The 25,578-nt window shown below is 41.9% G+C and overlaps 1 protein-coding gene across 4 annotated transcripts in view; it reads left to right on the forward strand.

Annotated features, from left to right (window-relative positions):
* MPPED2 (metallophosphoesterase domain containing 2) overlaps window positions 1-25,578 on the forward strand; it is a 198,099-nt gene that overhangs the window by 166,798 nt on the left and 5,723 nt on the right. For all 4 annotated transcript variants that reach the window (XM_048485103.1, XM_048485102.1, XM_048485105.1 and 1 more), the window contains 2 exons: window positions 18,446-18,561; window positions 22,364-22,477. In XM_048485103.1, coding sequence (XP_048341060.1) covers window positions 18,446-18,561; window positions 22,364-22,477 — 230 coding nt within the window. The remainder of the gene's footprint in view (window positions 1-18,445; window positions 18,562-22,363; window positions 22,478-25,578) is intronic.

Consider the following 25,578-nt stretch of genomic DNA (forward strand, 5'->3'; position numbering starts at 1 on the left):
CATAGTCTTCTTTGTTTATTTGTTGGTATCTGCCATAGAGAAGCGTAGAGGACTTTATATTAAATCAGGCAAGAGACATAACTCTTCTTTGTTTTGAATTTAAAAGACAGAAAAGTTAGTTAGCTATGTGCCCACGTTCTAGGGGAATGAGTAGAGTTAAAGGGGGTTCCTTTTCCTTTTTCAGACTTCCTGTTGTTGTTGTTGTTGTTGTTGTTGTTGTTGTTGTTGTTGTTGTTGTTGTTGTTGTTGTTGTTGTTGTTGTTGTTGTTGTTGTTACGGTAGATTTCACAGCTGCCAGATCTTTAGCTGGTTGTTGGCCCATTACAATTAGAGCCTCACCTAGAGGCCTAGGAAGTTATAATGTACCAACATAGTATTCATGCAGTTCCCAGTAGGGCTGCCTTCTGTGTCTGACAGATGTTAATTTTGTCAATTTGAAAATGTTTCAAGTGCTGCCCTGGTGTTTTTGGGATGGCACCCAGTGTGCCGATTACCACTGGAACGAGCTCAGCTGGTTTGTGCCATAGATGCTGAAGCTCGATTTTCGAGGACTGAAAGCTGTGTGGGGCCAGGACCACGTCTCTGGTCCTATACAGCTGAATTAGTTTAAGAAAAACTTAAAGTTAGAAAACACCCAAGAAACAGTTTTGAAACAGAAGATAAGTTTACTGGACAGCATAAATATCTGACCAGGGTGTCCCCTTAAAGGTAAGAGGCACACCCCTTCATACAAAGGATCAATTTTATAGACACATAATTTAGAAAGTTACAGAAGGTGAACTCTCCCGAGGGAGAGGCACGCCTTGGTGCTCTCAAGTGAGAGACACACCCCCTTCCGGGTGCTCTCAAGCGAGAGTCACACCCAGCATACGAAATACCCCAGTCTTTATAGATACAGAATACAGACGTCATACAATCATCATCATAAGAGTTACGTACATGATCCATACCTCTTTCACGTGCTACAAGCATGTACCTTTAAAAATCTCATTGGATAGATCTGTCTCCTGGTCACAGTAAGACAGCCTCTATTCTACGTATTACATTCCTTTGCTCATGCTGTTAGCGCATGCCCTCTCTGTCTGCCCATATGCAAAGGGGCAGCAATAAAACTAGCTTGCTGTCTTTCTTGTTTCCAAGAAAAACCTGTTTTTCTTAGTTTTCTCCCAGAGAGAAATATGTCCTTAAGCTATGCAGCATTCCTTAGGATCATAAAATTTCCCTTTTCATTCCCCAGTTTGAAATGTTAAAACATTTTAAAAGATTTTACATACACTGATTCTAAAACAATAGAATTATAGTGAAATACTAATACATGTGAATCTCTCATTATCATTTCTGTGTTCATTCAACATAAATAGAAAAACACTTTTTCCTTATTTAATTAATCACATTCATTTCTGTTTCTAACAAAACAAAGTCATAAAATGCATATGTCTGCTGTCACGTTCGCCCTTTGTGACAAGATCTCAAAGATGTTATCTTTGCTTGCCTGCATAGTCACTAGCAAGCTGGTAACATTCCTTTTGACCTTCTGCAAATATGCAGGCTTCTGGTCACTTATACAGAAGCTCCCATTTTGATTCTTATGATCTTTGGTTCTATGCAACTTCCATGTTTCTTGATCAAATACAAATTTATAGACATTCTGGCCCGTCCCCACAGCTGGCACAACAAAGCATTACATGGCCAATTTCTGGAGAAGATTAAGGACAAGGTAGACAATGAAAATATGCTATGGTTAACAACTGGAACTCTGAAAAAGGAAACTGAATCCCTGATTTTAGCCACTCAAGAGCAAGCCATTAGAACAAATTCGATCAAGGCCAGAATCAAAAAATCCTCGTATGATGCAAAGTGCAGATTGTGAAAAGAAGCGGATGAAACTGTAGATCGTGTCCTCAGCTGCTGCAAAAAGATTGCCCAGATTGAGTACAAACAGAGATACAACTCAGTGGCCAAGATGATGATGATGATTTTAATTAATTAATTAATTAATTAATCTTCATATGCCACCCAACCCCCCAAAGGTCTCTGGGCAGTGTACAATAATGCCAAAGGTAAACATATAATATAAACAAATACAAAAATATAAAACATTCAAAATTTTAAAACAATAGTAGCATCCCAGATATTTATTGGTGGCACCTAATCTCATGCTTGGGATGGGATTGGCGAAGTGCCAAAGATGGTACAGTAGATGGTATATAGGGCATCAAGAAGGGGCATCAAGAGGGGGTGGGTAATCCCATCAAGAGGGGGCAGACAATCCGTGGCTAACCTCCTCAAAGGCCCGGTGGAACAACTCAGTTTTACATGCCCTGCAGAACTCACCAAGGTCCCACAGGGCCCTAACAGTTGGAGTGAGAATGTTCCACCAGGCAGGGGCCAGAGCCGTAAAACTCCTGGTCCAGGTAGAGGCCAGCTGCATCATTGAGGGTGAGGGACCACCAGTAAATTCGCCTCTGCAGAATGCAGAATTGGCTGCTACAAAGGACCAGTTTTCTGTGTACTGCATTTCAGATTAAAACTGAAAGTAATGCCCAGGTATTTATACTGTTTAACTTGCTCTATAGATCATTTATTAATAGTCCAGGTGTGCCTTCTGAATAGTCTAGAGAATACCAATATTTTTGATTTCTCATAGTTTATTTCAAGCTAATTTATCTTACAATATTTGGCACACTGGTCCAAAAGATGCATAAGGCCAACTTTAGGGCATGATAAAAAAAAAAGTATCATCTGCATAAAATAGAGCTGGCACATGTTTTGAACTCAGTTTAGGAGCGTGACAGTCAACCTTTAAAAGGGCTGACACTAGATCTCTAAGAAAGATATTAAACAAAATGGGGGCCAATATGAATCTCTATAGCATATTCAGAGCCTATGCACTTTGTTTGTCCCAACTTGACTTTATTGTTTCACAGAACGTAGAAATTAACACCATACTACAATAAATATATATAATTACTGCTGTAAATAAGCATTTTACTGGTAAAGGACATGTAAAATATTAACTTAAATTTCTAAGAGAATTTTGATAAAACATCATCTTATTGAATAATTTTATTTATTTATTTATTTATTTATTTTATTCTTTTGATTTATAAACCGCCCCATCCCCTAGGGGCTCTGGGCGGTATACAACATTCACACATACAATTAATTAAAATCAATAACAGACCATATAATACTAAAATCTGTTAAAATCCTAAAATACTAAAATCCGTTAAAATACTAAAATCCGTTAAAAAAATGAGTAGTGTAAACACTACTCATACTGTATTAATTGGAATACCACTTGATTTCCTCAGAAAGTATTTCTATTAAGTGTATATGATAGCCTTTATTGGCATTCCAAAATACAATAAATACAATACAACAATAAATACAATAAAACAATAAAACAATTGTCCATAAAAGACAGATAGTTACAGCAGCTGTAACGAACTTGCCCCACCCTGAAGGGCTGGCGTACAGCAGGCCAAAGGGAGAAGGCCTTAGCAACAGCCAGAAAAAAAGAAAAAGGCTCCACAAGTAGAGAACCCACCTGATTGGGTGGAAAAGGTCTAGTAACGTTTGGCAAAAGCTAGGGGGAGCTAGTATGCTTACAGCACGGAGAGTGAAGGCAGTGCTGATCGGAGTCTGTCAGAGAGCAGAGCAGAGTTGGGCAGTCTGTCAGCTCTGACAAGAGAAGGATTCTGACTCAAGCTGAGGAAGCTTGAGGGAGTGTGCGGAAGGCCCTGAGTCTTGGTGGAGTGTGAACCGCCGCTCAGGTGCCTGGCAGCTAGCCTGCCCAGACATAGTCTGTCCGTCCCCTGTTCTAAACCCAGTCACCAGAAGTTCAGTCCGAAAGGGGGCATTTTAGGCCTGAGTAGGGGACTGATAGGGTAGGTGGCTAGTGTGTGCCAGTCCTACCAGACTTAGACTTGGGGTATATGAACGAGAAAGGGGTGTGTGGAACAGAGACCATCTAGTGTCTGTGAGATAACATCTCAAGAAATAAGTTTTTCCTTCTGTAACCGACAAGCTTTTAAAACCTCTCAAATCACCTGAGAAGCCTCTCTGTCAAGCCATAAATAAACATTTTCAGTTTTGTTCATTTAAAATCTGTTCCAGTGTTTCTTTCTGTCTGTGTCTGTGTTCCCCAGTCAGGGTGATGTCCCCCTTTTACGTTACATTTGCGGCAAGCGGTGGGATACGTGTAACATCTGAATCCAGTTCCAAACACGCAGAAGAAGACCCACTTTGTTTTTCTGATTTTGTGAGGAAATCAGTTCCACTACCTCCTCACACAAATGGCACCACCCACAGGACCAAAAGTGATAACTGAGGGAAAGGCTCAAGAAACTGGAGATTCTGTGGTAACACAGGAGGAAGAGCCATGTAGAGCACAGACAACCTCTGTAGAGTTAGAAAAGATGAAAATAGAATTGGAAATGAAAAGAATTGAAGCTGAGAGAGAAAGAGAAAATGCTAGAATGGCATTTGAAAGGGAAATACAATTGGCTAGGCTTCAGGCAGAGAAAGAGAAGCTTCAGGCAGAAAGAGAGAGGAAAAAAGAACGGAGTAAACAGGCAGAGAAAGAGCGGGAAACAGAAATGGCCAGGATGGCCCCTGAAGAAAAAATGTTTCAGCTGAAGGCTACATTGCCCAACCCCCCTCCTGTTGGTGGAGAGTTTACCTCAGGAGACAGCAAGCGTTTCCCAAAGTACCAAAAGGGGGATAATGTGGAGGCTTATTTAGCCAGTTTTGAAAGGACTTGCCAGGATCTGGGAGTCCCTGAGGAGAGAAAAATGGCCAACCTACGTCCATTGCTCTGTGGAGTGCTCAGCGAAGTCTATGCAGACTTAAGAGATTGCTGATTATGGTCTCTTTAAAGAGCGGGTGAAGCTGAGATTTGGCCTGACCCCTGAACAAAGTCGAAAAGCTTTCAGGGAACTGCAACGCAAACCAGGAGAGACCTACTCCCAATTAGGTTGCCGCCTGGATAAAGCGCTTGATCGGTGGATGGAAGGGAGCAAAGTCAAAACTTTTGAAGAGTTAAAGCAGCTCTTCAACCTAGAGCAGTTCTACCGGCTAGTTCCCTACCACATGAGATGGTACATAAAAGATAAAAGGATCCAGACAGTAGCTGGGGTAGCCACCCTCCTAGGATGAGCTGGAGGGATGATTTTGGGGAGGACAGTTCCCAATTCCCTACAAAAAAAGAAGCCAAGGGGAGTGGCAACCCTAAAAAAAGAAAAGGCAAGGGGAAGTCCCTAGCAGCACAAGCTCCAGCAAGGCAGGACTCTCCCACCTTCTAGAAGTCTGAGAGGGGGTCATTTGCTATCACTGTCATCCGGGGAAAGAGGGACATATAAAATCAGAAAGTGCCCTAAATTGAGAGTCAACTATCAACGGCCAGTGAGTCCACCAAGAGTCAGTAAAAGGTGAGGTAAAAGGAAAACAGGGCAGAGAAGCCTGCTGAAGAAAGTGACACCCCCACTTCTGTTGATGCCCAAGTCCTTAGTGTGTGGAAGGTTGAGGAAGACCTTAGCCAGGACATTAGGGAGGAGATTACTGTCAATGACAACACAGTAATGGGCTTAAGGGATACTGGGGCGGAGGTCACCCTTATCCAAAGGAAGTTAGTCAGGACTAACCAACTAGTGCCCAACATGACCTACTCCAGATTAAAAAGGGATACAAGGACCCCATTTTATAGTGTAACCACCCCTTGCTTTCGAGAATCCCCCATACCAGCTTTCTGTAGAGGCTATGCGCAGGAAGATGGAGGGATGGGAGTACTAGATGAGCTAGGGATGTGCCCAGTGCTCATAGGCAAATGAGCTTTAGCCCAACAAGGAGTAGCTTACCGTCAACACCGCAAAATAGTTACTAGGAGGAGCAAGGCACCAGCCGGAAGTACAGCAGGAAATTCATCTGACTCCTGACTCTGCCAGCTCAAGATTTGTAAACTGCTGAGGACATGGTCCTCCAGTTAGAGAAGTCGATTCCACGTTGAACTAATTCCCTGACTGACCACAGAGGAGGAAGGTGAGGAAACCCTTTCGGAGCTGTAGCAATCATCCGCATCCGGCCCAGCTGGATTCCCAAGAGAACTACTGTGAGGGGAAAAGTGAGAGCGGATTGCCAATGCCCTCCCCAACGATGCGCTCCAGCCAGGTGCAGCTTCGAGCGGTATGTTCCTCGCTTGGAGCAGTATTACCACCCAGGAAGATCGCTTGACGGCGGTTCCTGTAGCAGAGAGGAAAAGGGAGGCGGATTTGCCCAATGCCCCTCCCAACGCGTCCAGCCGGTGCAGCTGAACAACTTGGATTCCTGCCGAGGAGGCGGACACGGGAGAGGAGATTACAGCCAAGGCGATTCCTGAGAGGAGGAAAAAAAGGAGGCAAAGAGCGCACTGCCAATGTCTGCGCTAACCAACTTTGCGGTGGGCAGGAGGTTCCAGTTCCTGAGACCGATCCAGTATCCAAGCTCAAGAGCCGGGACATTGTTGTGCAGGACTTGTGCTTGGCGGACGGAGTTACACGAGTCCTGGTGGGAAACACCAAAATGAACTGAAAGCAGCAGCAGACCACAGACCCCTCCAACAGAGTGCTTCAGCAGCCAATTGGAGAGGGACTGTTGGCAGAGAAGCCCAATCATTGCAGCTGCCCAACAGAAGATCAAGTCTGAAGTTTAGCGTTACCAGACTCAAGGAAAGAAACTTGAGGGACCGTGGGAGGAGTCAATCTGGTATAAAAATGAAAGGGTCTGATGAAAGTATGCATTATTTGATAAGTGATATTGTGTTCTGGTGGGAGGGGCACTTTCGCCAAATAGAACGTGCTTTATGATAAAATGACAAAGCCTTACCACAAAAGAGGCAAAGTGGTAAAGAAAGCCAGAGGTGTAAAACCTCAAGCTTTTGATTTGGCAGAAAGGGGTAAGTTTAGAAGGAAATTTACCTTGCCTAATGTGGTGTCACCATCCAAATTCACCACCGCACTCAAAGGGCAACTTAACCTTCCCATGAGTGAGCATGAATGTCCAGCGAGGATTTGGATAACCACCATGAGGAAGCCTTACTGGAGGGAGAAAGGGAAAATTTACCCTGTGCTTAGAGCACCCACCAGTAAAGACATCTGAAGGAAAAGGGTAACCAAGGTATCCTTATGTAAATAAAGTGCTGAGTTTAAAATATGCTTGTTGAAATGTAATGTGGATTACTGAAATGTTATTGATACTTATTAGGAATTCATGGTAAGTTTAACATGGTAAGAATGTTTATGGTAAGTGAACTTTAAGGGGAAAAAAACTGAATGCATTTGAAAATGTGAAATTTTATGAAAACTGTTTAGTTTTGGTTAACGTGTGTAAGGCTTTATTTACACACATTGCTGCAAGCGAGGCTTGTAACAGGCCCTAAGTAGTCCCGCAGAATATTTTAGGAAGAAGGGGACACATGTAATGAACTTGCCCCACCCTGAAGGGCTGGCGTACAGCAGGCCAAAGGGAGAAGGCCTTAGCAACAGCCAGAAAAAGAGAAAAAGGCTCCACAAGTAGAGAACCCACCTGATTGGTTGAGAAAGGTCCAGTAACGTTTGGCAAAAGCTAGGGGAAGCCAGTGGGCTTACAGGACTGAGAGTGGAGTTCAGTGCTGATCGGAGTCTGTCAGAGAGCAGAGCAGAGTTGGGCAGTCTGTCAGCTCTGACAAGAGAAGGATTCTGACTCAAGCTGAGGAAGCTTGAGGGAGTGTGTGTGGGAAAGGCCCTGAAGTCTTGGTGGAGTGTGAACCGCCCGGCTCAGGTGCCTTCAGCAGCTAGCTCCTGCCCAGACATAAGTCTGTCCGTCCCTGTTCCTAAACCCAGTCACCAGAAGTCCAGTCGAGAAAGGGGAGGCATTTTAGGCCTGGAAGTAGGGGGACTGATAGGGTAGAGTGGCTAGTGTGTGCCAGTCCTACTGTAGACTTAAAACTTGGGGTACTATGAACGAGAAAGGGGTGTATGGAACAGAGACCACATCTAAAGTGTCTGTGAGGTAACATCTCAAAGGAAATAAGTTTTCTTTTCAACCCTACCTCTGTAAATCCCGACAAGCTTTTTGAAACCTCTCAAAATCACCCACAGAGAAGCCTCTCTGCCGCTTCAAGCCATAAATAAACATATTTAGAAGTGCCTTGAATTTCCATTTTAAAATCTGTTCCAGTGTTTCTGCTTTCACCAATGTCTGTGTCTGTGATTCCCCAGTCAAGGGGTGAGGTTGTCCCACTTTACGTTACAGCAGCCATTCAGAGTCTCATCAATAGTTTTAGTCCAAATGGACTCCATCAAAGAGTGTCTCCATTCCTATACACCTCTCCACCGAGACCCTGATTGAAAACCCACCAACAGAGGCCCAGGCATCACAACAGCATACAGTATCAACACTCCACTATAAAACACAGAGTTTGTTCATAATGGCTTGCAACGTAGAAACACCAGAACAACCGAGGGATAGGGGCCGAGTGAAATGGGCAGACAATTGATTTTACTCCCCATATGGAGGTTGCCACAGCCCTTCCAGTTGTCCACTCACTCCCATCTAGCCATCAATAACAAAACTACTGACATCCCTCAATGAATCACCCCACATTTGACTTTTAGGGTGACCCGTGACCCGTGAACCCTAAAAAGGTTGCCTGGCAGGGGTAGGCACTCGTGTTACCCAGTAGCAAATAGTTAATGTAAGCAGCATTGTTGTTGTTTATGGATATGTTGTTATGATGATAGCAATCTGAAGTGCTTAGTATCCATCTAGCGTTGCTATGTCTATAATCTTTAAAAAAAGATATTCTTTGCTCACGCTTTCACAGAAGTAAGGATCAAGATTATCTAAGATTAAAAGGAATCTCTAAGAGCATCCAGTTAAATGGGATTGTATAGAAGTTGAAGCAATGATGGTTGGAGTCATTCTGATCTTAGCAAATCTTGCACAATAAGAAAACAGGACTGTGCTCCAGTGACTCTGTACCTTGACCTGAGTTGCATGTGGAATACTTAGGCCTCTTTTGTTTATCTATGCGTTGGAAATTTATCTGCCTTTTTTTTTTTTTTTAAAAAAAAGAGACGCCATAGGGAGGGCATTAAGAAATTAGAAACGAGGAGCCAAAAGGGATATTGCTCTTCTGTGCCTTGGATTGGTAAGCCAGAAAAGGTAGTTGGCTGTATGTCCTTGTTCAAAAGGGATAAGCAAATTTAGAGGAGAGCATGTTTTCCTCGCTTCAGCTATCATGTTGCCGTACTCATGTTCCAGCAGCCTGATTTTCAGGCAATTATAGTATTTCTATTGATGATGTGACTTTTACTTTTTGGGAATAGAATTTTCCTGGTATATCTCATAATTTTACTTTCAGCAAACAGCTTATCCTCTATAGAGAAGCATAGAGGGCCTACATTACGTACAAATTACTGGAAGTTAAGTAAGGAGGGCACAGCAACCTCACAAGCATGCCAATCCAGCATTTTACTTCCATCCTATTACTTTGAGTGGTTCATTTCCTTTTAGTACTTTATTGTACTTTAACTGTTCTCCAAATAGGAAAAATTCCATTTGCAGGGTTTATTTTGTGGACTGTTATGTGTATTAAGTAAAAATCAGTGTGGGTATATCAAAAGTAAGGCTGGTGAACTTCATATCTGTGAGCACCTAAAAATGCTGCTATATCTAGTCTTTGCATTGGCTCTTAATTTTAAATGACATTAAATTTGCTTTAGAGTTAAGTTTAAAATTATTTTCATGAGTTTGCAATATGAAAACGTATCACAGACCTCATTAGCTACTTTGCAATATAATTAGAAACTGAGAACCTCAAATGAGAGGGTTTTTAAGGACAAACTGTTATGTAGTGTAAACTTAAATTGTGGAAGGAATTTCATTTTCTTTGCCTGCTCTTAACAGCCCAATCCTGAGAGGGGCAAGGGAAACATGTTGTAGAAGCAGCGGGGGTTTGCACACCCCTCTGGCATAAGAGGCATTGCCAGTGGAGAGAGCAAATATACCAGTGGGAGCCTGCAGTGCACAAATTCAGAAGGGCCTGCTGCCCAAAGCTATGCTGGCATAGTAGATTAGGCCAGGGGTGTTCCCAGAGGTGGAGCTGACTTTTGTTGGCTTTCACTGGGGTTTCAGCCCAGAAATGCCTCTTTCTCTGATTACAGATTTACACCACCAGTTTTATGTCCTTTCCATGCCACCCCAAAACCCCTTGGAAGCAGTGTGGCACTGTCTTCACCACATTGTCCCCAGCTGCCATGGAGGATACCCCTGCCCTCATATGGATTGGGTTGTAAGAAATGTGCTAGTAAATTACAGAAAACCAACCATAAACAGCCAATATAACCTGACATCCAAATCTGGATTTTTATTACAAAATACGTGTCATTTAGAATATTGAATCTTAGACTTTGTGTAACTTAGTAGAACCTGGGCTACAAAGATCTTTCTCCCATATTACCTTTTTCAGTTGGAGAGGTGGCGGGGGGGGGGGGGGGTTCAGATCAATAAATGACAACACATTTGTGACTTGGCAAGCAAATGTGAAGTTGTGTTGTCGAAGGCTTTCATGGCCAGAATCATGGCTGCTGCAAGGCTGGGGTGTTGCGGCAATGCGCCCTGGGGGTGACTGCCAGTGCAGGTGGTGAGGGGGCTGATGGATGCGCCAAGGAGCTGGAGACAGCTTCAGGTGGCCCAGACTGGACAGCACTGGTGGTATTGTTTGATGCCTCGTCTGCTCTCCTCTCCCCCACCACACTCCAAGCCACCAGCTAACCCCATGCAGGGTAAAGAGACCAGGTTGCCTGGGAGGCTGCCACCACGCTGGTCCAGCCATCGCCCGCTGCCTGGCCGTACTTCCTCCCATCCTGGCAGCATAGGGCATCTTCCCCACCGGAGCCACCCTGGTTTCCCCTCTGTTCCCCTGGGCAGAAAACCAACTGAGGGCAGCGGGGAGAAGCAGCATGGCTTCAGGCAGCCTCGGGTAGGGGCAAAGGCAGTTCCACAAGGAGAGACCCCAGTGGCCTCCATCCGTCACTGCAAGCCACAGGGTCTGGATGACTTGGAGGGGATGACGACCTGTCGGGCCCTGCCTAAGTGTTGCAGGGCCGCCCAGGCTGGATGGTGCTCGTGGTGCAGTCCTGTGAAGCCTGGGCTGGGCCCAGAGGGCTGCCGCCTCCGAGCCATCCTGAGCCCATGGCTTTCTGTGATGGATGGGGTTGCTGGAGCCACTCCTCACAGGCCTGGCCTTTGCCCTCTCCCGAGGCCACCTTGAGCCGCACTGCTTTCCCCCGCTGCCCTGAGTCGCCCAGGAGAGCAGAGGGGAAACCAGGGCATCTATGGCGGGGAAGTCGCCCTCTGCTGCTGGGGCAGGAGGGACTGTAGCCAGGTGGTGAGCAAAGGTTGGACCTGCGCAGCGGCAGTGGCAGCGATCTCCCAGGCATCTTGGACTCTTTGCCCTGCGTGTGGCTGGCTGGTGGCTTGGAGTGTGTGGGGGGGAGGAGGGATGTGGGGGGGGGGCGATTTTCTTCCTCCACGTGACTGAATGGTCTCTGCCTGGGGACATGTGACTGCCACACAGCTTAATAGCCCAGAAAACCCACGGCAGTGAAATGTGAAGTTGTTTCAAAAAGAAAATATTATGGTTTTCAAGGTAACAAGTATTTATCATAAACCAACAATTTTACAACTAATGGTAAAACTAAATAACAATGGCTATAAACATAGCACCATTTAAAGAGATAAGATCTTCAGTGTCCTTCAGAAAAGGTACTCAGAACAAAAGCAAATCCTAGCAAACAGTGCCCAGTAAACCAGGAAAAGAGAAAGTCCAAAATGTTAACAGAGAAGTTCTTTTCTTCTTCTTCCCTATATTCTCTTGCAGTGAGTCTTCCTGCTGCAGCTCTGGATGCTTTCTTTCTGTAGCTTTGGCCTGAAAAGAAATTAGCAATTCCCTCACTTCAGCTCTACTCTCCTGACATGGTCCACACTGACTCATGGGAAAACATATTCCAAGAATCATTTGTTTCTGCTAGAAAGAGTCAGGAGCCTTTTCAGGAGTCAGTTCAAGAGTGTACCATGTGTTTTTGTGGAACTACAGAACCATGGTTCCCTTCTGTTCCAAGCACAAAGTGCCCTTTTTTGACCTTTCCTTTGCTAATATAAATTCTTGGCAGCATACAAATTCCTCTGCATAAAAAGAAACAAACAAGACATCTGTAATACATAACCCTGAGGAGAGGATATGAAGGAAAATTAACCTTGTCTGACAGTCTAGTCACCATTAATGAGCAGCTCAGAACACTATCAGGTTAAATTGAAGGTCTTGCATTAAAGAGCATTTAGTTCCCACTGCATTCAGTTGAACTGTATACCTTTTGAAGTTGAATGGATCTAAACTGCATACAGTTCAAGTATTTTTCCTTAGCTTGGTTGTCTTTTAGAGCTCCCAAAACTTAAGGAATGTGTTAATAGTGAGCCCTTTCAATTTCCCAGGAATCTTTGTTACAAGGAGGAAGATCCACTGATACTAGCTCTGCCGATCCAAGTTAATCCAGTTAGCTCAACTAACAATTGATCAGTGCCACACTCAGAACAGTCTGGAAACAGCGTTGCGGCACTAGCAGGCTACCTTCTGTTGCTGCTTTACACACCTATGTCAGAGGAGTGAGAATGGACACCTTTGCAATCATTACCAGAGGAAAATGGGGTGAAGACATTAGAAGACAGTAGTTTCATCATGTTTCCAGTAGCTTCCCCCTGAACTACAATTCTGCTGTGGGTTGGACAACCAATACTTGGCATCTGTAGATCCTTTCTTTACATTTTTTTCATACTTTTTCCAGTGGTTGAAAAAAATGTTTCCTTAAAAATGATTTTTGAGATTATCACTACTTAAGAATTTGCAATAGAAAGATGAGTTTATGTAGACTTTTTGGGCCTTTTACCATCACTGCTATCACATGGTAATAAAAAGAGTTCTCTGTGGTGAAGTCATATGTACTTGCTTTGTTACATACTACCCTTCAGTTAAATGAATGACTGTTCTCCTATTAACCTTGAAGCTCACCATGGACAAGTCCATGCAGAACTGTGCTGTGAATATAAAATGGGATAAAATATGCCATCCTGCGCTATATGGGAAAAATGTGGAATACAAATGTAACTGATAAACACATCTATAATTGGTCCGGTGGAATATGAAACAAATAGTAAAACTAGCTGATTTTGAAAATGTGTAATAGGAATTTACTTATATTGGATGAAAGTATTGGTCTATCCAGTTTACTACCAGTATATAGAATACTTGTGCATTCTGACTGGAGGTGGTTGCCCCAGATCTAAGGTGGAGATCACAGGCAACCCTCTTCCCTAAAATAAAGATGCTAAAGGTGGAATTCATAACATGACCTTGATGAAACCCCAATTCATTATATCCGAATGCAGATGGTCATGTAAGTGGGATTTGTTGGATGACATCAAAGCATGCTTTCAACTTTGATGTTAACTAGTTCTTCATCACATTTTGTATGGTTTGTGGTTTGTTGCAGTGTCTGAATTCATGTCTGTAGGTTACCCCTCAAGGCTTGACAGGTAACCGCATAGGGAGTATAGCCTCCTTACTTGGAGGCAAGAAGCAATATATTTGCAATGTTTTCTAAACTAGCCAGTGTTCACTGCACAATCCAAACTTTATTGTGATGCTTGAAGGCAGCCCCTAGTCTCTTACGAAGCTATGGGCCCTAGCCTTGTCCTGAGTATCCTGATGGTTGTGATCACAAGATCCATGAAAATGCACATACTTTTTAATCATTATAGGTTTCAACAATTGCTATTGGGTACTTTCGTGAGCCAAAAGAGGGTATTCACAAGAGTTTGATACTCAAATAGATTAAGCTGAAGCTTTAGGGGTAAACATATATTAGAAGCATTTCTCTTTTTTTTAAGCTACAGAAAGGATTTTAAAAAATTAAAGGTCTCCATTCAGTGCTTCTTAGGCGTTCACTGGTTTTGTTTTTCATGTGCTCAACCTTTACAACAGTTTTCAGTCTTATTTTATCTGTCCATTCACTTCATTAAATGGAGAAAGGGCACAGATGCATGGAAACATTTGTGCATTCTGTGCTTTATTGAAAAGCTTCTCTTTATTTTGCAAAAAGGTCACCTGTTTGCCTTTTCCATTCATTCAGTTCAGGACATTCTCTGTTATTATATCCCAAATGCAAAACTGAAATAGATACACTCAGGCCATATTTACAGGGCAGTCCTATAATTGAACAATTCTGAGAATACATATTTAAATTCCCTCTCCTGTCATTTTGTTCTGCAAATGGATGGATCTCCCTCCCTAGTAATCATGGGTGTTTGTGTATTTTACTTTGAGTGCTGACCAAAAAAAAAAAAAGTGGCTTTCATTACTGTTATTACTTGAGGGTGTTTCTTTTGCAGATGGATTTGAGGTACAGTCAAGAGATTGAAAGAATACCTTTTTGAAAATTTAGCCCCCAAGCTACTTGTTCATTGTATTATCAACATCTATGAATCAATTGTATTAAGGGAAAATAAATGCTTCTCATCAAGTATACTGTTTGTTTTTTGTTTTGATTTTAAGAATGAAGTATATATGTTATGAGAGAAACAAACAGGCTTTTATGTTACTGATTTCATCGCCATAAAAATGGTGAATGCAAAAAGAGTTTAATAACCCAAAATGATAATTCTGAGTGAGCTAATTTTTATGTTATCATTGTGATGTAGTTGCTATTACCACTCTCATTCATAAGTATATAGTATATACCGTATATACTCGCGCGTAAGTCGAGTAAAAATGCCCCCCTCGACTTATACGCGAGTCCCACTTACCGGTAATTCTTGTGTGGTGTTTCCCCTGTCCTCTCTTCGCTCTGTCCTGCCTTCTTCTCTGCCGCCCCTCTTTCAGCCACTTTCTGTGCTTAGTTTTCTGCTTCGCTCTCTCCTGCCGGCTGTCTGGCCCCCTCACTAACTCACCCTTTCCTTTCCCAGCCGACTCAGGCTTGGTTTCAGAGAAGCTGCCTGTTGGGCAGCCTGTCTCTATGGTTTTCTTAAAAGGGCAATGCTCCAAAGATTGCTTGAGCAACCTTTGGAGCATTGCCCTTTTAAGAAAACCATAGAGACAGGCTGCCTGACATAGAGACAGGCTTCTCTGAAACCAAGTCTTACAGCCTACAGGGGGAAAGGAAAAAAGGGTGAGTTAGTGACTGCTTTCTCTGCTTTGCTGTCTCCTGCCTTCTCTGCCGCCCCCTTTCAGCCGCTTTCTGTGCCTCATTCTCATCTGCCTTTTCCTCCACCACCTCCCATCCCGTTCACCCTCCACGGCCCCTAGCTTATTCCCTCTCCCCAGATCCACCTCAGCCCTCCTTAAAAAGCCTCCCAAAGGCTTCTGGGGTGCTCCTTTCCCCCAACTGCAGCTCCTTTGCCTGCTCAGCGCCCCACCTCCCCATGGAACTTTCCCACCTCGACTTACACGCGAGTCAATAAGGTTTCCCAGTTCTTCAAGGCAAAATTAGGTGCCTTGACTTATACGCGGGTCAACTTATACATGAGTATATATGGTAAGACATTCTTGTATGGCTTTTGAGGTACCATTGCTTTTGAAATGCTGAATCATATGGGTCTTGGACTGGTCAGAGACATCACAGATATTGTTCCTAATGTGGTTCAAACTCTACTCAATTCAACATCTCAGTAATGTTCACACGTCAATGTTCATAAGAGAAAAACCTTTTCCATCTGTCCCACTAATTTCTTCTTGTATGTCCACTTACCATACTTCTAGATTTAAAATTTTCCTACATCTGAAAGTAAACCCATGTTACCCCACTGGTTGATAAAAACAGTGTCCATGATCTAAACTGTAGAGACTAGTAAGAATCTCAGTTGATTCCACAGTGTCTAACCTTCTCTATCACATAATTAGTGTAATGATAAACCTAATAATTGATCCATCCTTGCTGCTGCCATAAAATAGCAAAGGCAACTGGCAGTGCTTAAAATAAATCTAGACATGGAGGAGGTGACATCTGGCCTGCTGGTTTTTAATCAAAAATTCTTCCCTCTTCTGCTTGTTTACTCACCTGCCCACCACTTCCTCCTCTCCATTACCCCTTATAGTTTTGATTTCCCAGAAGCTGTCATATACCTATTAAAGCCCACTGGACCATCAAGCTCAGAACTGTCTATTCTGCTTGGCAGCAGCTCTTCATAACTCCAAGCAAAACATTTCTCAGATTTGTTACCAGAACTCCCTTTACTGCAAATGTCAGAGATTAAACTGGCACCTTCTGAGAGCAAAGCATTTACTAGTAAAACACTGGCTGAAGCCCTTCTGTTATGATCTCAAAGCCTGCTCTGAAATACACTGATCTTGTATTTAGGGTACTTGTCACATAAAGGCTCATATGGCTAGTAAGCTATGTGTGGGAAAGGCGAGGAGGAGCTGGACCTATTACTCAGAGACTTTTTAAGCTTTCTTACTTCTGCTGTCCTATCAGAAGCACTTAGATAGTATGGCAGCCACTGTTAACATACCTTAGTACTCCTTTCTACTGCTCATGCTCTTTGTTGTTCCTATCTGCTGTGGGTTGGAGAATTAGTGAGGAGTGAAAAATACAAGGTAACAAAAAATTATATTGCAGTTTATACCGTATATACTCGTGTATAAGTCGACCCACATATAAGTTGAGGCACCTAATTTTACCACAAAAAATTGGGAAAACTTATTGACTAGAGTATATGTCTAGGGTGGGAAATGCAGCAACTACTGGTAAATTTCAAAAATAAAAATAGATACGGTCGGGCACTATTTGGGGGCCTCTGCCACTGACCCCCCATTTCACTAATCCCAAGGTCTCTGCCACCAACCTCTCCATCCCGCAGCTTGTCCAGCTCACCCAGGTCAACTGGCTGTCACCCGCCAGGGGCCAGCCACTGCTGAGAAGAAGGCAGAGGCAGAGAAAGCGTCTGAAAAGGGGAAGGCAGAGAAGAAGGCAGAGGAGAGCGAAGCAGAGAAGGAGGCTGAGAAAGTGTTTGAAAGGGGGAGGCAGAGAAGGGCAGAGGAGAGCGAAGCAGAGACAGAGAAAGCAGTTGAAAGGGGGAAGGCAGAGAAGAAGGCAGGAGAGAGCAAAGACGGGAGAGGGGGAACACCACACAAGAATTAAGAGCGACCCTCACTCGCGTATAAGTCCTGGGGGGCTTTTTCAGCACAAAAATGTGCTAAAAAAGTACACTTATAGGCGAGTATATAAGGTATATTGTTTATTCTGTTCCTTGGTCTAAGGAGGCATAGATATGGGCATAAAGCATTTTCTGCAATTCATGCTTTATGTCAAGCACTTGTTACAGTACCAAGGAGTTTGGAAAGTATTAATTGGAGATGTGTGTTACCTGTGGGTTGCAAGGGAAATGTTAGGTAATTTTTGATGACTTGACTGTCCCATCTGGGCCAGTGTGGTTTCTTTTTCTCTCCCCTCCCCTTAAACTAGATACTTAAACTAGCATGTAAAAATGAACTGTAGAGTGATTCAAAGGATGCAGCCACAGAGTGGGTTAAGCAGCTACGGTGGTTGCCTCACTCTAAGAACTCAAAAATCTGGGCTGAGGAAAGCTATCAGCTCAAACAGAAAGCAAGCAGAAGATGATGTGCTACACAGCCATGCGAATCTTCCTCATGTATTACTAAAAGTAGAATAATGGGAATATCCTCTGTCCAATCATTCACCTCTCCCTTCCCTCGGCATTCACATCTAAGATTGCTTTGTGCATTTCAGATACATTAGTTTCTGTAACTGCAACACTATTTGTCTACAATCAATGAGGTGAAAAGGAGGGATATGTATCTTTTAAATAAGCACAGCCACAATGTTGGCATTGCCTCCACTCTAGCACCACATATACATAATAGGAGTGTGTGTTTTCATATGTATTTCAGCTATCTGTCCTGGTAAAATTCAAGGGTTCATGAGACCATTTCCATTAACAGAAGAGCCATCTCATAATTTTTTTTGCCGAGCTCAGTTTTAGTTTTTGAAGCATAACCTTTGGCAATAACATGTGCCCTACTGAGTAGTAATTATTCACAAGAATCAATCCTGTAATTACCATTTGTTTAATTAATATAGCAAATGATAGCTTTTCTGCATCTTAAATCTATGTTCTATGACCAAAAAAAACCTTGTTTAACATTCCATCTGTCTGTCTCTTGGAGACTGTAGCCAATTGAGTAGGATCTATGTGACTGTGGGTTAAACCTCTTTCATTATAACAGTCTGTTTTTGTGCTCCCTTGTCTGTGCATGATCTTGAAGAAGCACAAGCTACCGAGAATTTGCATTGCTGCACAAATGTGAAAAGTAGTCTCTCATAATGACACATTTTATCTTATTCTTCCTTCCAAGGACACCATGGTTTAATGGATGGGGCTTTAACTTACCCAGAGGTCAATCTTTGCTGGACAAATGGAACCTTATCCCTGAAGGTATTGATATATTAATGACCCACGGACCTCCTCTTGGTAAGTGACATAAAAGCTGATAGGTAGTACAGTAAGGACATTCTCAGTAAGCATTTTATTTTGGTCATTAAGAGACACTTGGTGTAAGTATAATCAAGGATATGTAATTGTAAGGGGAAAAATATGATTTCCTTTTGGCACTACAGAGCAGGATCAGTTCCCCCGACTCACTTAACACTGTCCATTAAAACATGTTTCCAGCACCCATTATTTCCATTATGAACATTATAAGACACTTTTGTGGGAGGCTGCTTGTGGTCATCTGGTAGTACAGAAATGCAGATCACTTTTTAATTGCTTTTGAAGCCCTATAGTTATAGAGGCGAGGGTCACAGCGAAATTCATGTTCTCAAGATGTCACACTGATCTTGTATTTAGGATACATGTCACATCAAACCGGCCACACACTGGATTTGATCTTTATGGTGGATGTGGATATAAGCCTGATCTCTATTAAAAGAGTGCTGTGATCAGGCCAGTTTGCCCTTAAGGACCCTCTGGGCTTCCTAACCCCTTTGCATTGGCCGTAAGCAGATTTATACTCACCCATGGAGATTTATGGATCCAATAGGTTTCCAGAATGCTCTGCAGTATCCAATACCCTCTTGTAACTCAGATGTCCTAATGGAAAACTGGCATGGCTGTTTTTCAGAAGCCATTGATAGGATCTCTTCACCTCTGTTCTAAATTAACCTCCTAGCATAGCACAGGACTGCAGGCGAAGAAATAGGACCTTAGACAACGAGAGCAAGTTTGATAGCATACTCGCGATAAAGCTACAAGAGCACCTTATACTGTTTATGAGATCCTATCAGGTGGCAGTAAAGCCTGCTAAAAAGTTGCATAAAATTGGTGCTTCTGTGACAATTTTATCATCATACATCAATGCTGAACCCAAACCTCAGGCTACCAGTCAAAACCTGGGCAGACAATGGGGCCACATTCAATTTTCTTTTTTTTTTAAATCCCCAGCTTTTCAGAAAATCTAAAAACTTTCTTTAAAAATTATTTAAATTTCTTTAACATTTCCAAAAGTTAAACAAAAGAGAAAGAGACCTCACAAAAATATGCCATGAAATCTCAGCTGCCATCTTGCCGGGTGTCAAGGGACAGCAGAGAAGGGACCAGTGGCTGTTGGCATAGAGGTATCTGGCAGTGACTGCCAGGAGGTAGCACCAGCAGTGGTTACAGATACTCCTACCAGAAAGGGGAAAAGACTCACTAAACACTGTCCATTAAAACATGTTTCCAGCATTCATTATTTCCATTATGAACATTATAAGACACTTTTGTGGGAGGCTGCTTGTAGTCATCTGGTAGTACAGAAATGCAGATCACTTTTTACTTGCTTCTGAAGCCCTACATTTATAGAGGCAAGGGTCACAGCAAAATTCATGTGCTGGTAACCAACAGAGATGGGTGCTGAAGAAAAATGGTATTGGGGTTGTAAGGATGGGCAGGCAGCCTTGGAAGAAGAAGCTGGCAGGAAAGGGGCAAGGAAGGGAGGAGAAGGTGGTGGTGGTGGCAGGAAACAGAGAAGGAATGGGGCAGCAGAAGAGTGAGGGGGAGAAATGCAGTGAAGGAGGAAGCAAGTAGTGGCTGCAGGTGGCAGATAGATGTGGAAGAAAAGAGGTGGGAGAATCAGGCAGCTGGTGGATGGGGGGGGAGTGTAGTGAAGAAGGATACAGGGAAGGGAGAGTGGCAGGAAGAAAGGCATGTATGGCAGCAATATGGGGTTGTAAAACACTGAAGGAGAAGGCAGGGATTGGTGGGGAATTTCCTGATTAGTTTCTCATGGATTTTTGCAAATTTTAAAATACCATTCAAATGATTAGCTGAATGCATAAAGCACAACTTTCTGACCCAAATGAGATGATACTTTCTTGCATATGTTTTGCTAGGCCCTTTCAAGATAACAAAGTTTTAGTTTTGACTAATATCCCAAAATGTAATTAATTTAATGTAACTGTTTGTGCAAAACTAGGATAAGATCAATCAATCAGACCTTTATTAGACATCAATAGTAGAAGCTAAATAACAGACCAAAACATTTGAACTCTATTAGTTCATCAATACATTAGTTAAAAAATCAGCTACCAGTTCTATTAGCTGACCGATTACCCAAAAGAAAATGTACCCAAAATATTGTAGGGCATTCCCTAACATGAGAGGGTAATATTTTGGAAAAATCAAGTCTATATTAGGCATGTTTAGGGCAGATGCATAAAATATATTCTACTGTTTCAGTAACATTAAAACAGTAAGAACACAACTGTTCTTGAGGAGGTATCCTTAAAAAGCACCCGTTAAGAAAGGCAGAGGAAAGGAAATTAAAACTTGCCCCAGTGAAAGCCCATCTTTGTTTAGGATTTATCAGTACTTTCAAATAGCAAGCCATCTGGACTCTCTCTAAAACAATACCATGATGAGGAGGGGTACATGAGGAGCCTGTTTTACAGACCAAGGATTGGTATTCGTGATCAAAGGGATGGCTTTTTATTGCTTGGAATATTTCTTTAGGTGACAACTACTAGAATAGGAACAAATGATACCAAAATTTGAATTTGTATCTTTAATTTTGATAGTGTCATGGAGTTAAATGATCCTCAACAAACAGTACATTAAATTGCAAAGCTGAAAAAAATGCCAGCATTCTCCCCCCAGCCACTTAACCAGTTGCAAACCAACTATGGGAACCAGTTGAATGTATGTCTCACTGTGTGCAAATAATAGATTTATCCCTGGTGTAACTCGTTTGAAGTTTGTTCAATAATAACAAGGATGAATGTGCAATTTACATTAAGATTTGATCTGGCTATCTGACTCCCAGGTCTTTTGACCCTTCTTATATTTTTGAATGGAAGAAACCAGGCCATGGACTTATGTAATAACTAATGTCTCTTTTTATGCATCATCTGTAGCAGACATCTGTAGAAATAAGCAGTGTTTCCTTTAATAATAATTAATTAATGTTAATTTTCTAAATGTTCTTTCACTGGACTGCCTTTCTCTAGACTGCCAGAAGTAGGTATAAATAGGCCTCTTTGCTTTGAATATCATGGAATATTATTGTTGCAATCTGGTAGTTTCAGTACTGTGTGAGGTTCAGTGTGGAGAATACACAAATCTGCGTGCCCTTTTTTGTTGTATTTGCTGATCATTTCTTAATGTTGAAGGCTATCTCCACCTTTCCAGATATCCAAAGCAAAAGAGTCCCCATATGAAGCTCTACAAGATAGAGAACATTGTATAAACAGTTATTGCCCCCATTCTGTTCAGTATGTATTATACAATTCATTCGCCTTTTATTCATTAAGATGGAAGAGACTAGCATAGGCTTCAGTATACATGTGGTTTGGGTATTTTGAATATCTAGCAAACATAAAAGTTCAAAGCTGAATCTGGCCACTGTGTGGTGGCATAATTATGACATGTAATCCAGTCTGGCTTGGCAGATTCAATTATGGGTGGGGGGGACGGATGTATCGCCACTGCCAGGAATAACTGTCACAGAACCTCAAGCAGTATAGAAGAATCTGTATCTTTACTCTAATAAATCAAACAGAGAAAAATGTTAATTGGGAAGGAGGAGGCAGACTTTAAAGGGAAAAAACTCTCCAGGAACCAAGAAGAGACAAAATGACAATGAAAAGTTTCTTAAAAGTCATTGTATGCATTAATGGAGATGTTAGGATTACAGATAATGTAATAAACCTTCAGTGAATTATGGCTTCCTGAAAATCTACATGAAACCTTACCTGAATAGAGAAAATTAAGAGTATTGATTACATTTTGCTTTTAGGTTTTCGAGACTGGGTTCCAAAGGAGTTGCAAAGAGTTGGCTGTGTAGAATTGTTAAACACAGTACAGAGACGCGTAAGACCCAAGCTCCATGTCTTTGGAGGAATCCATGAAGGTAAGAAATAAAATTGATACATTCATTTTAAAAATACCAGAATATAAAATCTCTAGTATGTTGTGTCAGAGGCCTTTCAAATAAATGCCAAGCACAAGTATAAAAGTTACTCAGTTTAAATGCAAAAAATGCTGTTTTAACCCAAAGATTTTACAACTTGGATCCCGCTAAAAATCTTCACTGATAGAAGGATTTCCTCTCCCCTTTTGCTTCTCCTTTGCTTCAACCTCAAAATGCTTCTCCTGGGGCACTGATGGGAATATCATGAGGGGAGAGTTGGAGGTCTGGCCGGGGGAGAGGGGGTAAATCAGCAAAAAATCCCTCCCTCTCAGCGAAATGATTAGTGGGATCATTCAGTAACATACTAATACATACACTTCAGAAAATAGGCAACATATTTCAAATGTTTTAAATTCTTCTGTATGGTTTTAAAGTTATGTTCTAAGGTAAATAGGTTTTTAGGCATTTGTATTTAATATTATTGTAAACTTCTTTGAACTAGAAGGGAAAGGCAGTATATGTGTGTTTTTTAATCAAATATATCAAGAGACTAGTAACCATGGGATAAATCTGAAGGTAACTATATTAAAACCATAGAATTGGGAGGGACTAACTTTCTGCAGTTTACCTAGTATTCAAATATTAGTCTCTACAGTCCAGAGCAGAATATTCTGAAAGGGCCCTTTTCATACATTTATATTATTTATATCAGCGGGAGAAATTCTCATGGAAAGCTGAAGCAGTGTGTCATGAGTAGAATTATGCCCCATATCACTACTCGGTGAATCAGAACAGTCGCAGACATCCTGCTGCAACCCTTGATTGTCTCTAGATCACTGTAGTGTAACTTCCAGGTTTTCCCTAGAAGTGACATCACATCATATGTGCTAGCAGCACCACCCATGCCCCCACTCCAACCCCCATAAACCCCTGACACCTGGGCTTGGAGTCACCTACATTTGTCTGCAGAAACTCCAGTGCCCTCAAAAATACCATGTAAGTCTTCACTAGATAGCAGCAAGATCAATTTTCTTTACCTTTTGCTCTAACCACTGAAGGCCACCCAAGTGTGATATGTGATATGAAAATGTAAGACACAAAGCCAGCTAAATAAAATGAAAACTCTATGTTGGTGATCTGATTGCAACAAGAGGCTTCATTCTGCATATGTTCCTTATAGAAAGTCAAGAGCATAAACAGCATAACTAAAATATTCAGGCAGATGCTGAAATAAAATCATATTGAAAGGGATTTTTAAAGAAAATTCTAGATTAAGTTTTGTATTGTCATTTTTTTTGAGCCTGTAAGATGTTTCAGAGAAGCTTTTCAAAACATCTAGCCCTTCTTGTTAATTTCCAGCTAGGGAAAATGTCTAGCTCAATAAGCTTCTGTGGCAGGCGGCAGAGAGAGATTACTTAAAATACATTGTGTAAGAGTTTTTTTTAAATATTTAATGAATTTTAGTGGCTTTTATATCCTAGTGGGATAAACACTAGCAGAGAGAGAGCAAGACTTTGTGACCCTAGGAGTAAAAATTACATATTTACATGCTTTATATTTCACCCCCTCTGGGGATTTCTCCACTGACTCTAATTAAACTCTCCATAGGCTCGCAGGGTTGCAGAACTTCACAGAACAGAAGATGGTTCATGAGCTTGACATTGTTGATTTTTTCTTAAGTCCACATGACCTTAATGCAAATGAAGTTTTGTGCCTGGGTTATAAGGCCTGTAAATAAGGAATTTATGATAAAAGTACTAGCATAATCTTATCTAGGAGTGTGCATTCAGCAAAGTCAAACCAAAAATGCCCTGGAAAATACCTTATTGGTATTTTGAGGGGAGGATTCTCCCGAAAAAACCTGGGGGAAAGATAAGGTCGCCAGAAAGCAGATCCCAAAAAATGCTGGGTTTTTTCAGTATTTTTCAAGCCACTTTGGTGCCACCACCATTTTAAAAAAGGATGGCAGAACCCCCTCTCCTCCTTACTTACCTGCTGACTCCCATCTCAGGTTGAATACTGATGAAGGTCATGGTGGAGCAGAGAAGCAAGCTACAGAAAGCCAGTCCCAGAAAGTGTGAACAGACTAATTAGTGAGTTCTAAAATAGTTAAGAGCTGACAAATGGTATTCAGCCCTTCAATGGGAGAAAGCGGGCCATAAAGAAGGTTGTATACGGGCCATAAAGAAGGTTGTATACGAAATCATACCTAACCAGAGGTAGATAGCCCATATAATTCAGCTCAGTTTTGAGTGTGGTGTCTTTACATCCTTTTTCTGAGTTATGTAAGCCCCAATAGCTACAAGTTGTAATACCTCTGGATACTATGTTTGATAACCAGGTTGGTTAATTATGTTCTCACAATGGATTGTGATTTTTGGATGTATATTTAAACAAGTTGGAAGTTCATTTGTTTAAAGTAGATTATTAATTTGTTTTGTATTTTGCCAAATATATATTTATAGAAGATATTGGAAATTATGATTAGGAAAAATATTTTCATTTATTATAAATACATGGTACAAAGGCACTTGAAGCATAGTTGGTGCAGCCTTGTCTTTTTATATTTATATCTAGTGGTGCACCTCCACCCGTCTTCCTGAAATTTGGAGGCAGCAGTGCATAGCAGAATGCTGGGCCTAGTCCAGCATTCAACTCTGGCCCACCACCTTTAAATTCACCCAACATTCAGCTCTGTTCCACTGCTGCCAACTCTGAAGCTCACAGGGATTGAAGGTGGCAGTGCAGAGCTGAATGCAAGCCCATCATTCAGCTTTGTGCTGCCACCACCAGTCTACATGGGCTTTGAGATGACTTGGAATTTTTGGGGATCATATTTAAAAGACCTGAAAAATGTGGAATTTCCAAAAAAACAAAGGTGTGTGTGGGGGAGAATCCCATTCTGGTTTTTCAGATTTTTTGAAGATTTCCTGGTCTTTTAAACTCAAACCCAAAAAATACCAGAGGAAAAATGGTGTACATCCCTAGTCCTAACCATGGCAGTATTCAGACAAGTATTCTTATGTGACTAGGAAGATAATGAACATTGTTGTATAAATATTAATATTCAGATATTCCTACTAAGAGAAAACTAGAAAAAA

The sequence above is a fragment of the Sphaerodactylus townsendi genome, linkage group LG02 (genome assembly GCF_021028975.2).
Source record: "Sphaerodactylus townsendi isolate TG3544 linkage group LG02, MPM_Stown_v2.3, whole genome shotgun sequence".
NCBI classification, from domain to species: Eukaryota; Metazoa; Chordata; class Lepidosauria; order Squamata; family Sphaerodactylidae; genus Sphaerodactylus; species Sphaerodactylus townsendi.